This window comes from Canis lupus, chromosome 7 (assembly GCF_003254725.2).
Source record: "Canis lupus dingo isolate Sandy chromosome 7, ASM325472v2, whole genome shotgun sequence".
NCBI classification, from domain to species: domain Eukaryota; kingdom Metazoa; phylum Chordata; class Mammalia; order Carnivora; family Canidae; genus Canis; species Canis lupus.
The window spans coordinates 36390585-36403893 of NC_064249.1; the positions used below are offsets into that span (position 1 = coordinate 36390585).

General features: G+C 42.1%; 1 protein-coding gene across 7 annotated transcripts in view; it reads right to left on the reverse strand.

Moving 5' to 3' along the window:
- SMYD3 (SET and MYND domain containing 3) overlaps nucleotides 1-13309 on the reverse strand; it is a 794127-nt gene that overhangs the window by 255405 nt on the left and 525413 nt on the right. For all 7 annotated transcript variants that reach the window (XM_049112431.1, XM_049112435.1, XM_049112436.1 and 4 more), the window contains 2 exons: nucleotides 7410-7477; nucleotides 5795-5897 (listed from right to left, as the gene is read on the reverse strand). In XM_049112431.1, the coding sequence (XP_048968388.1) occupies nucleotides 5795-5897; nucleotides 7410-7477 (171 nt within the window). The remainder of the gene's footprint in view (nucleotides 1-5794; nucleotides 5898-7409; nucleotides 7478-13309) is intronic.

Below are 13309 nucleotides of genomic sequence, written 5' to 3' on the forward strand. Positions count from 1 at the left end.
TCCAGACACCTTCCAGTCTTCACAGTTATAGACACTGCTACGCCTCTGAAACAATGCACACAGTGCCAGTGCATACTGTGCATCTCTGCCCTAGCCTATCCTACACTCAGCTTCTTTTTTTTTTTTTAAGATTTTATTTATTTATTCATGGGAGACACAGAGAGAGAGAGAGAGAGAGAAGCAGAGACACAGGCAGAGGGAGAAGCAGGCTCCATGCAGGGAGCCCAATGCGGGACTCGATCCCAGGACCTAGGATCACGCCCTGAGCGGAAGGCAGGTGCTAAACCGCTGAGCCACCCAGGGATCCCCTACACTCAGCTTCTTCGGAGCATTCTCACCCCACAAGCTTGGCTCAGATATGCCTCCTCCCATGAAGAGTGCCCAATTCCCCCCTTTCTACCTCCTCCATGTTTATAGAAGTTGACAAAATACACTGTCAAAACTGAACGTCTCAATGGCAAAACATTTTTATGCATATTTTTTTTTGGGGGGGAAACAAAACACAGAGCTTCCTAACTGGTAATGCCAGTGAAATCATTGTATCAGCCAAAGATAAAAAATCCTTATTGAAGACTCACTGATTCACCACTTTTAATGAAGAATCTGCTCACTACATATAAGGCTCATTTAGCAGGAATGTATATATGAAACTTTGCCATTGATCAGTGGATGTTTTAATGGCACAGAACAAAATCGCATTAAAATATTAATGCCACTGACCATTGCTTTACCATTTTAGAGCAGCTTTTATGGGAAAGGCTGTAAATCACTTCCAACATTGAGTATGGATATTGGATGTATTACTTACTTAAAAATTTCAAGGCAAAGAAACCTCTTTTCCAGGAAGCCCATCTTTTCGTTATATACAACAGAGTGGATAAGAAGACCAAAGTCAAATTAGACTTAGTTTTTATTTCTAGGATTACATTATCACAATTATAAATTTTTCTACAGATACTGGCTCTGAGCTGAAAACAACACGCAGATCTCACCTCTTTTTAAAATCAAACCTGAGTGTTATTCTCTCTTCTCACTGTCACACCCCTGTACTCAGTCATTAGCAAATTCTGCTAATTTTAATTTCTAACATTATTTTCTTCAGATCGCTGATCATGAGCCACCAGTTGAATTCCTCCTGACTTCGGGGTGCCATTGTCACCTTTTGCTGGATTACTACATCAACCTGACCCTCATCTGCCCAACCTTGCTTACACATGGAAAATCCATCATGCAGTTCCACTGACTCTGAGGCGCTCACTGCCTATCCAAGCCCTTCACAATCTACTGAGTGCCTCCTATAGACCAGACACTGTTAGCAGTTCCTTAATAAGACCCACAGGCATTCCTACAATAAGGTGTGGTCCCTGAATATTCACTCATCTGCTGGTCACATTTGAAGTCTTCAGTCTATGTCTTCATTCTTCTGATAAGAATGCTTCCTACTCCTTGAGCTCACCATTCTGTCCTTTGTCTCTGTCTAGAACTCCATCCCCTGTCCCAGCCAACTCAAAGTCTGTGGATGCTCTAAGAGTCTAGGAGTCACTTCTCTGGAAGCTCCACTTTTCTTACCAGCTTCCTCATCCCTGTGCCCTACCACCACGTAGGTACCCCTCATCTGAATGTCTATAAAGCCCCGTGTACTTTATTTACACTTTTGTACTTTTCATATTCTGTTACTTTTTTCTGTTCTATGTCAGTTTCCTCATTTATACCTTGAGCTCCTGAAGGCAAGGTGGGGTCTTATTCATCTTTCTATTCCCAATGCCCAGCCCAGCACATGACACCCTATAAGTAGGCAGCAAATTTGTCAAATGACTTAGAACATAAGTAAAGATGAGAGAAGAAACAGACTGTCTTAATCTCACAACCATTTAGATTAAAATATTACAGATATCAACACACTCAGTTTATGCAAATCACATTTCTCCAGGTCGCTATGGCTCCAGAGAATGCTGGTAGCAAGTGGCGTTATTTGTAATAACTACAACCTCTTCTAACCAGAAATTCCCACAATGGTGGCCTGGACTGTCCAGTTTTCTTCCCTGATCTATGTTTTAGAACACTGTCATTTGATAAGACACTTTTTGACACAAAATTTCAAGCAGAAATATTTTATACTTTAAAGGATATTTTAGGTTATGCCTCTTTATTGTATTGCATTTTAGAACTAGCTTTCTGAAAATAAGATGTATTAATTTACTCGTACACATTAATAAGAAAGATTAAGAATCAATAATAAAACTCAGTTTAGAGGAAGGTAAAATATCAGAAAATTGCAGTTACAAATTGCAAAACCGATTATAACAAATGTCATAGCTTACCAAAACCCTGAAGAGGCAGCCATCTGCAATCTAGCACATGAGCCATGCCTTAAACCTTACTATAAACATCTCTGTAAGGAGGTGCTAGATAAGGAGACAAAAACCCCAAAGCAAAACCAAACCAAACTAAACCAAACCAAGAGACCCAACAGCTCAGCATTACAGTGGAAATCTTTAAGTAGCCAAGTGTTAGAAACTGTGCTGGTTTGAAGGGAATGGTCTGAAAGTGGTCCAAGAGATGGCTTTATGTGCAGAGAAACAAAGGGTAGGGAATTTCCATGGTGACTCCTGCTACTAAGGAGCCTATGCAAATTCCCAGCTCTTCTTGGCTGAGGTCTGAAGTGCTCTCATCTCAAACTGGCACTGGCTGGCTATCACATTACTTTCTTTCTGGGGCCCGTGGGACACACCTGAAGATTAGTGGTAGTTTTAAGAATGGTTCATATCCTATTCCACCTCTGGTTTTGCCTTTCACAAAGCTTTATTCACTCACTCAACAAGTAGAGAGTAAGGATTGTCTCTATAAGAAGCACTATGGAGACTTCCCTCAAAGAGCCTCCATTCCAGAACTCAATCCCATGAAGCATATATTAGAACTGGGGAGTGCCCAGGTGAGCAGCAAAACCAAAATGCAGAATTGATCCTACGAAACTGCCAAACATTTCTAAATTTACTTCCTTGCCCAGTTTAAGCAAATATTTGCACAATAAAAAGGAACTGCCCCTCTTAACCTCAAAATGTCTTTGCTCCTGGTTCTCCCTCTGCCCCATCTCTGCCCCAACAGACCAATGTTAAATGAACAGGAGGTCTGTCAGTCATTGGGGGTGGGTGGCCACAGGCATCTGCTGAACAGGGACTCAGGTCATCAGCCTTCCCTGACACAAGCGTCCTACACAACGAACGACTGATTCATCCAGAATGCCAACAGTCACCTTGGTGAGAAGCACTCCTGGTCTTCATATGAGCTCAACTGAATGGGAAGTCAAGTCAGCAATGAGCTATGGAAGCTTCCTGGGTGCAAGTACTGAGTACTAAATGAGATAGTAAGATACAATGGCTTGTCCGCATGAAGCTTATGGCTGAACAGAGGAGTCACCAGAAGAGTCAGAATAACTGCAAAGAAAAGAACCATTGTAAAGGAGACCTCAAAGCAAAAAGACATTTCCTGTAATTTGGGAAATGTGGAAAAGGTTTATAGAGGAAATAATGTTTGAAAGGACCTTAAAAGGTGTGTAATATTAACTCAGGAAAATGGGAGAGGGGGACAGCCCTGCAGACAAAATGTTCCCACCAAGACCAGATAGGGTGGGGAGATTTTATTTTCTGAAACAAACACACAAACAAATACCAAAATAAAAAAACAAGCTCAAAACAAAACAAAACAAACAACAACAACAACAAAAAAAAAAAACCCAAGCTCATAGACACAGAGAACAGATTGGTAGTTGCCAGAGCTGGGCTGGCGGAGGGGGGAGCACAAAATGGGTCAAGCAGGTAAAAAGGTACAAGTGCCAGGTATGAAACAGTCCTAGGGGATGTAAGGTACGGCACAGCAATTGTAGTTAACAGCACTGCAAAGCATATTTGAAAGTTACTAAGAGACTAAATTTTTTTTAAAGATTTCATTTATTTATTTATTTGACAGAGAGAGAGCACAAACAGGGCAGTAGGGCAGAGGGAGAAGCAGACTCCTCGCTGAGCAGGGAGCCTGATGCAGGAGTCGATCCAGGACGCTGAGATCATGATTTGAGCTGAAGGCAGATGCTTAATGGACTAAGTCACCCAGGCGCCCCTATGAGAGTACATCTTAAAAGTTCATATCACAGGAGAAAAAATTTCTGTAACTATTTGGTGACAGATGTTAACCAGATGCACTGAGGTGATTATTTCACAATATATATAAACATCAAATTGTTGTGTGATACACCCAAAACTTACACAATGTCGTACGTCCATTATACCTCAATCAAACAAAGTCATCTCCCAAACAAGATGGTAGGACAGGATGTATGGGGAGAATCCTCCCTTTGTTGGGAATCCACTTTGGTAAGTATCATGAAAGACACATCTGAGTCTGCAGGGCCTGACATGGAGCAGAGTTATTCTGTGTCAACCAAGAGGAAGGATTTGCTTGTTGCTCCAGAGATGGAGGAAAAAGGACATGAAAGAAGTGAAATCAGCACCAAACAAGACGTTTTCAACTGAATGAAAAGAACCAAGGAAAATAATTGGCAGCCAAGCCTAGAAAACAAGACATAGGAAAATTTCTTTGTTGTTCCTGAAAATTCTGTTTCTAATAGTTTTTCTGTTTGCCTCTCAAGTTATTGATTTTTTTAATTTAGTAAGCCATCCTCAAGTCAGCAGCAGTAACATCATCATCGAAGACAGTTGGCCCTCAGCTCCTGCACTAATGCTGCTACAAACGGACAGTGCCTCCCTTTTTTACCTGCCTCAAAGTCCATGTGGCTCTAGGGGAAAAACAATTAAATTCTCCATCTCGTTGACAGATACCCCAGTGTACTGAGCACAGGGCTCCTAAAAAATGGGAAATCCAGTAAGTGGCTGTATAAGAGACAGCTTATTCCATTGAAAATCAGATTGGAGGGAGTCTTATCGAAGCCAAATCTCTGTCTACATAAAATATGGTGCCCTCGAGTTTAAGTTTTATTGCCTGAGTGCTGCATCAATGCAATAAAAGCTTATGATACTCTGCTTTCCGTGCAATAAATATCCACTTTAGCAAATTGGAAGGTAGAAGGAAACCAGGTTCTCCAGAGTGTGAATACCTATAACCCCACATTCAGGGTGGTACATGTACAAACCCTCAGCGGGCTCTGGCTTGGCAGCCACAGGGCAGCCCATCTGCAGCTGCCTTGTGAGACCTGGCGCTTCTGAGAAGGAAACCTGGATGTCAAGGCTCAGTCACCGTTGGAGGCTATACCCCCCTGGCCTCTCTTCCCTTCACATCTTTCCCGAACAATCACACAGAGATGGTGATAGGTTTGTAAAGCCTCCATGACCACATGAACGAGTAAGTCTTGCTACTTTCTTGTCATTGAGATAAAAACAAGTCACCTTCAAGATGTGATGAGTGGCCTGGGATCCCACTCACAAGCCAGGCTGCCCTCCCGCACACAAAGGGATGGCCACTGGCAGGAATGTGAGGGGCTGGTGAGCTGTCACACACATAGAACACATATACACCATCACACACTCATACCTCTCTCTTGCACATGTTCAAGAGGAGCTGCTGGAATCCATAGAAACAGTGATTTACAAAGTCAGCCCATCTGTAATCCTGCACAAGCACTGAGGGGCAAATCTGTGGCTGGAGGGACAATTCCTAGCTCTTCCCCCCCTGGCAGGTTAATGACAAGCTATCTCTCAAGCACAACTGGTTTCAGGGAAGGGCCATACCGAGAGGGTCCTGGATGCAAAAGGGGGCCAGGCGGTGGGAAAAGTAGGTTGCTTACCTCCTCTCCTGCCTCGATGTCTCGGACTGCTCGCAGTAAGAGGTGCGGCCCGTTGAACACAATGGAGCAATTGGGGTCGCAGCTGTGATTGAGCAAAGACATACTGGAGGAAAGAGAGAAGCGGGTACTGTCACTCAGCAGATAGTCAGACACCTAAAGCTAATGAATATAGTGAGCAAAAGACACTTTAGCACGGCGGGGGCAGGGAGGGGCAGATAAGGTCAGCAGTGCACCAGGGAGATCCCAGAAACGTCCCTAGCCCACATGGCATGAAGCAAAATGCCCCCCAAAATGAGGCCACGTAGGGAAGTGTGTTAACAAAAATGTTTTCTGAGATCTCCCTGGGGATGAAGATGGGAGACAGCTGTGCCTTTCAATGGCAGCCAGGACACCTGGGGCCCTTCTCACGCAGCTCTGTGCAGACCTTGCCTCCTGTGCTGGGATACCCAGAGCCAGGCCAAGGGCTAAGGAGAGTTCCCCCTCTCACTCTCACACAGAAGTGAGAGATGACTTGCAATGGCATTAGCATTTTGACGCTGGAGTGTCCAGGGCCCCCACCTGGTTGTTTTAGTACCAGGGAGGCTGCACCTCTACACTTCACTGTGTAGAAAGCACTTTCTTTGCCCTTGCACATGTATATCACCACGTGACTCTCACGAGAGGCATTTACAGACAAAGCAATTGTCACGTACAGGGAAGTAGCTGGCCCAGGATGCACAGCTGGGAGTGCACTGAATCGGAACCAGGTGCTGTGAACCCTGGGCCCCTCTGTGCCAGTGCACCCTGAGGACCCAGAACAATATACCGGTGATTCACAACCCTTGTGAGAAGAAAGAAAAGAAGCCAAATTCTCAGTTTCACAGTTAATTATAAAAAGGGCTATATTTGTATTTGCACCTTAACAGCGGCAAAAACAAAATGAAATGAGTGACTGCAGGTGTTTGTGGAGGGACAGCCTGGCAGCTCAGGGGATGAGGTCACCTCAGCGGCAGTGGCACAGAGCACTTCAGAAGGCCAACCTTGAAAGTTGGAGCTTGGAGTGTGCTAAGCCAAAAGACAAAATCAACCCAATTGGTGCTTCTGCCCAAAAGGCTGGGGGAAAAGATCAGGGCAAGGATGGGGCACTAAACAAACATTTTCTAAAGATGATTTATTTATTTATTTGAGAGAGGGAGAGAGAGCACAAGCTGGGAGGGGAGGGGCAGAGGGAGAAGCAGACTCTCCACTGAGCAGGGAGCCCGATATGGGGCTCTATCCCAGGACCCTGGACTCATGACTTGAACCCAAGGCAGATGCTTCACCGACTGAACCACCCAGACACCCCAAGGTAATAACCAAATTTTATTAGCACCCACAAACCCCAACTTCTTTTCCTGAGAGCAAGAATTTAGGTCTGAGGTCTGCCTCTCTGCTCATACCACAGCATATACCATGGGGCTATAAAATTCTTTTCTTTAAACTTAACATTTTCTGCTTTCTCATAATTTGTCATTAGGTTCCAACCATTGCTCATGAGCCAGCAGCTGTAATCGCCTTTCTGACACCTTCTACGAGGTCAGAGAGCCGGGTGAATTATAGTTGTTTCTTCGAGTAAATGAAATACCGTTCGCCATACCTAGGATAGAGGCCAACACCAACTTCCTGCATCTCCGCATTACAGATGGTGAAAGCATTGCAGATCACCTGTAAAAACAAGGGAAAGACCATTGGGATTACCAGAGTCACCTAAGAAATGTTGCAGGCAGAAGACAGAGATTTTCAAAATCAAATGGAGCACTTTCAATACTTTTTGTAGCTGCTTTGGAAAGATCCAAGCCAAACAGGGATGCTCTTTCATTTGCAAAAGAATGTATCTGGGACAGGCTTCCCTGAAGAAGGGCAGGTTAAGTGCATTAATAGAAACATCCTGTACAAAAATTTAGGCTTAAACCAGCACAAGGCATTAATTTCAATCTAATCCCCTCCCCCCGACCCCTAAATTACACAGTTCCAAGCCAGGTTCAAGTTTCAAAATTCAAATAATCTATTTGTGAGAACTAGAGACTCCCACCACATTGGATTTTTTCCCCTCAAACTACCTGCAGTTTCCAAATGCCACTGTGTATCTGATAAGGAATAGCAGCAGCCTGTCAAATGTCACATGTGAATAAGTGCTAAGGAAGAAAGGTAAAGGCACAGAGGAAAAAGTGCTCAGGAAAGCTCTGGAGCATAAGATGACATTTAAGCAGAGACCCAAGAAGCTGTGGAAATGAACATGTGTATATTGATGTCATGCATGTTCCTGTCAGGAGAAAGCACAAGTGCAAAGGCCCTGAGGTGCGAATATTCTCAGGTACAGAGTAACAGCAAGAAAGTTAGTGTGGGCAAAGCAGGGTAAGGGAGAAGAAGAGGGGTAAAATATGAGATCAGAGTGGCAGTTAGATCATACAGGCGCTTAGAGCCATGTCTAAGTTTTATTCTAAATGAGACAGAAAACTACTGGGGTGCTTCTGAGTCAAGACATGACTGGATCAGTTTCTGTTTGGAAAGGATTACTCTGGCTATTGTGTAGAGAATGGGCTATAGAAAGGCAAGGGAAAAAAAAAATAGAAAGGCAAGGGTGATGGAGAGGGAATGAGAAGCCCAGATGAGACTGAGGCATGGATTCTGGTAGCAGGAAGTGGGGAGAAGGCAGTGGTGCTGCCAACAGGATTTACCCTGATGGCCTGCCCCCAGGGGAATGGAAAGAGTCAAGGATAAGGTTTGCACTTGGACCTACACAGGCTTGGCTATGGTTGCCATCATGAACATGAGCAAGACTGTAAGAGGAACAGGCCCGGTTGCAGGGAGTTGGAAGAAGTCTAGGGGCTGTTTTAAGCCATATTAAATTTGAAATGGCCCATTAGACATTTCAGCCAAGATGAAGCATGAGTGCTTGGAGTTCAACGCAGCAGCTGGGCTGGAGATAGACACTTAGAACAAAACAGAACAAAGCCCATCAAGAAGAAAGTAGGAGAGGCCACCACAGACTTGAGATGAACCAGGGACTATGAGTGGATGCTGACTTATTGTTATAGTTTCTGTAAAGGAGAAACAACAAGTGACAACGAATTTCTCTAAATCAGCTTTATATGAAAGAACATAAAGTATGAAAAAGCATTCATTCCTGAGACTCTTCCACCACTCTAAAGAGCGCTTTTATGAAATCTAGTACAAACTATCACGATTTGGCATTTCCTCTAAAAGTCTGATAAAACTACAGTTTTGAATCGGGAAATAAGTTGGTGTACACACATATTTTGAACACACACTAGTTAAACTGCTTTAAGGGCATGTGGTTCCTATTAAGTTGCAACAGTGCACTGCCTATACATATTTATGTATAAAATGGATGGTGGAAATCTAGGACAAAAGATCCTGTGTTTTCTTTTAGGAACTCTAAAATGTCTAAACATTTTTAAACGGGTATGAATTTGGGGGTGAGGAATAACAAATTTTAGCAGGTATTTTTAAAGTGTGATCAGGACTTTACCAAAATTAATCCACCAATGAAAAATCGGATCAAACCAATCTAATTTGTTAACTTTTGAATCAAACCAAAATGCAAACATTTTTGCTTCACTGTGAAGCAAAGTAAAGGTTTTTCCAAAATAGATTTATTCTGACAGAATTTTTAAAAAGAAAGAGCTAACAGGGGGAAATGTGAGCTTGGCTAGGTCTTCCTCCAGGAAACTTTTCCCAATCCCACAGACTTGGCTGACTTACGTCTTATTAGCAGCATTTATCATCCTGGGTTATTATCTACCCGTTTACTTGACACTAAAACCAACTCCAGTGTAAAATACTGAGAGGACAGAGATGGTGGCTGCCTATGGAAAGACACTAATACAGGTTTTTCTGAGAGGTGGATGGTTGTGTGGGTGTGGTCCTCAGGGTCCCCAGGGGGTCCCTATCTAGGACAGGGTCAGAGAAGAAGCCAGAAGTCACAGGTACCCTGCAGGTGTGGAAGAGGAGAGACGGATGTGGTTCCACACTCTGACAAGGAGTAAGAAGTTAATCATCCATCTCTCTTGTCGCTAGGCATCCAATCTGTTGAGATCCTTGCTCAGATCTCTTTGCCCATTCTCTCTCTCCACTCTGGCTCATCTTTTGTTTCAAACTCTCTTCCATTAGTCCAATGGATGGGACGACAGGCTCAGGCCTGAGAAGAGCATAAGGGCTTCTTATTGATCCTCTGCTTAAAATGCCAGGAGCCTGGGGCACCTGGGTGGCTCAGTCGGTTAAACGACCAACTCCTGATTTTCAGCTTAGGTCATGATCTCAGGATCATGAGATGGAGCCCCATGATAGGCTCCACTGGGTAGGAAGTTCGCTGGGGAGTCTCTCTTTCCCTCTCCCTCTGCCCCTCCCATGCACTCTCGCCGCCCCCCCCCCCCATCAACACACGCAAAAATATGCCCAGGGGCTTGATACATGGGGCACAAAATTAATATGTGCAAAACGAATGAATGAATGAGCAAGAGTCCCCATACCCCTTGCCTTCCCTCCCATTTTTCTGGCATCTTTTCCTTTGTTAACTTTTCTCCCTTCTTTTCCTTCTCTTGTTTTCACTGGTACCTGTCAGCTACTCTCTCCTTCTGCCCTACTCCACAAAATAGGTACAATTTTTTTTTAAGATTTTATTTATTTATTCATGAGAGAGATGGAGAGAGGCAAAGTCTTAGGCAGAGGGAGAAGCAGGCTCCCCACAGGGAGCCTGATGTGGGACTCCATCCTGGGATTCTGAAACCAGGACCTGAGCCGAAGGCAGACTCAAACACTGAGCCATCCAAGATTCCTAGGTAGGATGTTTTAAAGTCCTACTGCACCAATTCCAGACAAGTTCCTCATTCATATTATCCTGAGAGGTGTTTTGTGCGAGTATTCCTGAGCCAGAACAGTTGTAACTTTGTGCCTACTCCCACTTTTATTAAAAATACTGGTTTCACTCATTAGTATATCCATATGTGCTCAAGTAAAAATCTGAAAGGAAGTCCTCTTTATACCAAGAAATAAAAGAATGGAAATAAAGCCCAGAAATAAAAGTTTAAATACTTTCCAAAGTATTTCCTTGTATAAACAATTTTCTTGGAAAATTGCGCAGGTTAAACAATGAATGAAGACTTCACACAGATGCCTTTAGAAAAGCATATTAATGGGATTGTTTCAGTTAAAAATATTCTTTATAAAAACTAAGTAGAGGTTCCTCAAAGAGTTAAAAAATAAAGCTACCCTATAACCCAGCAATTGCACTACTGGGGATTTACCCCAAAGATACAGATGCAGTGAAAAGCCGAAACACTTGCACCCCAATGTTTACAGCAGCAATGTCCACAATAGCCAAACTGTAAAAGGAGCCTTGGTGTCCATCGAAAGATGAATGGATAAAGAAGATGTGGTCTATATATACAGTGGAATATTACTCAACTATTAGAAGTGATGAATACCCACCATTTGCTTCAGTGTGGATGGAACTGGAGGGTATTATGCTGAGTGAAGTAAGTCAATCGGAGAAGGACAATCATTATATGGTTTCACTCATACAGGGAATATAAAAAATAGTGAAAGGGATTATAGGGGAAAGGAGAGAAAATGAGTGGGAAAAATCAGAGAGGGTGACAAAACATGAGAGACTTCTAACTCTGGGAAACAAATAAGGGGTAGTGGAAGGGGAGGTGGGCGGGCGGATGGGGTAACTGGGTGATGGGCACTGAGGGGGGCACTTGATGGGATGAGCACTGAGTGTTATACTATATGCTGGCAAATCGAACTCCAATCAAAAAAAAAATCAAAAGCCTTTATAATCTAACACTGTAGTCTTTCTGGATAGTAAAATTCTAGTGAGTTAGAACAAGTGATTGTTGAACCTCTGTATTTTGTAAAAACAACTAAAGTAAAATTTTAAATAATCTATGAAACATGATAAAAACCCTTAACAAAGTGGGTTTATAGGAAACATCCTCAACATAATAAAAGCTATGTATGAAAAACACACAGCTAACATCATACTTAATAGTGGAAAACAGCTTTTTCCCTAAGGTCAGGAACTAGAAAAGGATGTCTACTCTCACCACTTTTATTTGGCATAGTACTGGAAGTACCAGTCACAGCAATCAGACAAGAAAAAGAAATAAAAGGTATCAAAATTGGTAAAGAAGAAATAGAACTTCCACTATTTACAGATGATATAATGCTATTTATAGAAAACGCTAAAGATTTCACCAAAAAACTATCAGAACTGATAAATTAATTCAGAAAGGTTGTAAGATACAAAACCAATATACAGAAATCCATTACATTTCTATACACTAATAATGAAGTGGGAGAAAGAGGAATTTGGAAAACAATCACATTTATAATTGCACCAAAAAGAATAAAATGCCTAGGAATAAACTTAACCAAAAAGGTGAAAGACCTGTACTTTGAGAACTATACAGCACTGATAAAAGAAATTGAAGACAACACAAACAGAAAACTATTTCATTCTCATTGACTGGAAGAACAAATATTGTTAAAATGTCTACTTCCCAAAGTGACCTACAGATTTAATCTAATTCCCATCAAAATACCACGAGCATTTTTCAGAGAACTAGAACAAATAATCCTAAAATTTATACGGAGCCACAAAATAACCCAAATAACCAAAGCAATCATGAAAAAGAAAAACAAAACTGGAAGTGTCAAGATCCACAATTCCAGATTTCGAGATATTCTACAAAGCTGTGATAATCAAAGCAATATGGTAGTACTGGTGCACAGATACATAGATCAGAAGAACAGAATAAAGAACCCAGAATATACCCACAATTATATGGTTAATTAATTTTATCAAAGGAGGCAAGAATATACAATGGGGAAAAAACAGTCTCTTCAATAAATGATGCTGGGAACACTGAACAGCTACATGCAAAAAGGATGAAACAAGACCACCTTCTTACATCATATAAAATATAAATGCAAAATGGATTAAGGACCTAAATGTGAGATCTGAAATCATAAAATCCTAGAAGAGAGCAAAAACAGTAATTTCTAACATTGGCTGTAGCAACATTTTTCTAGGTGTATCTCCTGAGTCATGAAAAATAAAAGAAAAACTAAACTATTGAGACTACATTAAAATAAAAAGCTTCTGTATAGCAAAGGAAACAATCAACAAAACTAAAAAGCAACCTGTAGAATGGGAGAAGATATTTGCAAATGACATAGCTGGTAAAGGGCTAGCATTCAAGATCTATAAAGAACTGATACTACGTAATATCCAAAACCCAAATAATCCAAATAAAAAATGGGCAGAAGCCATGAACAGACATTTCTCCAAAGAAGACATGCAAATGGCCAACAGACACATGAAAAAATGCTCAACATCAGCTCAACATCAGGGAAATACAAATGAGTTACCACCTCATACCTGTCAGAACACCTAAAATCAAAAACACAAGAAACAACAGGTGTTGCCAAGAATGTGGAGAACAAATAACCCTTGTGCACTGTTGGAAT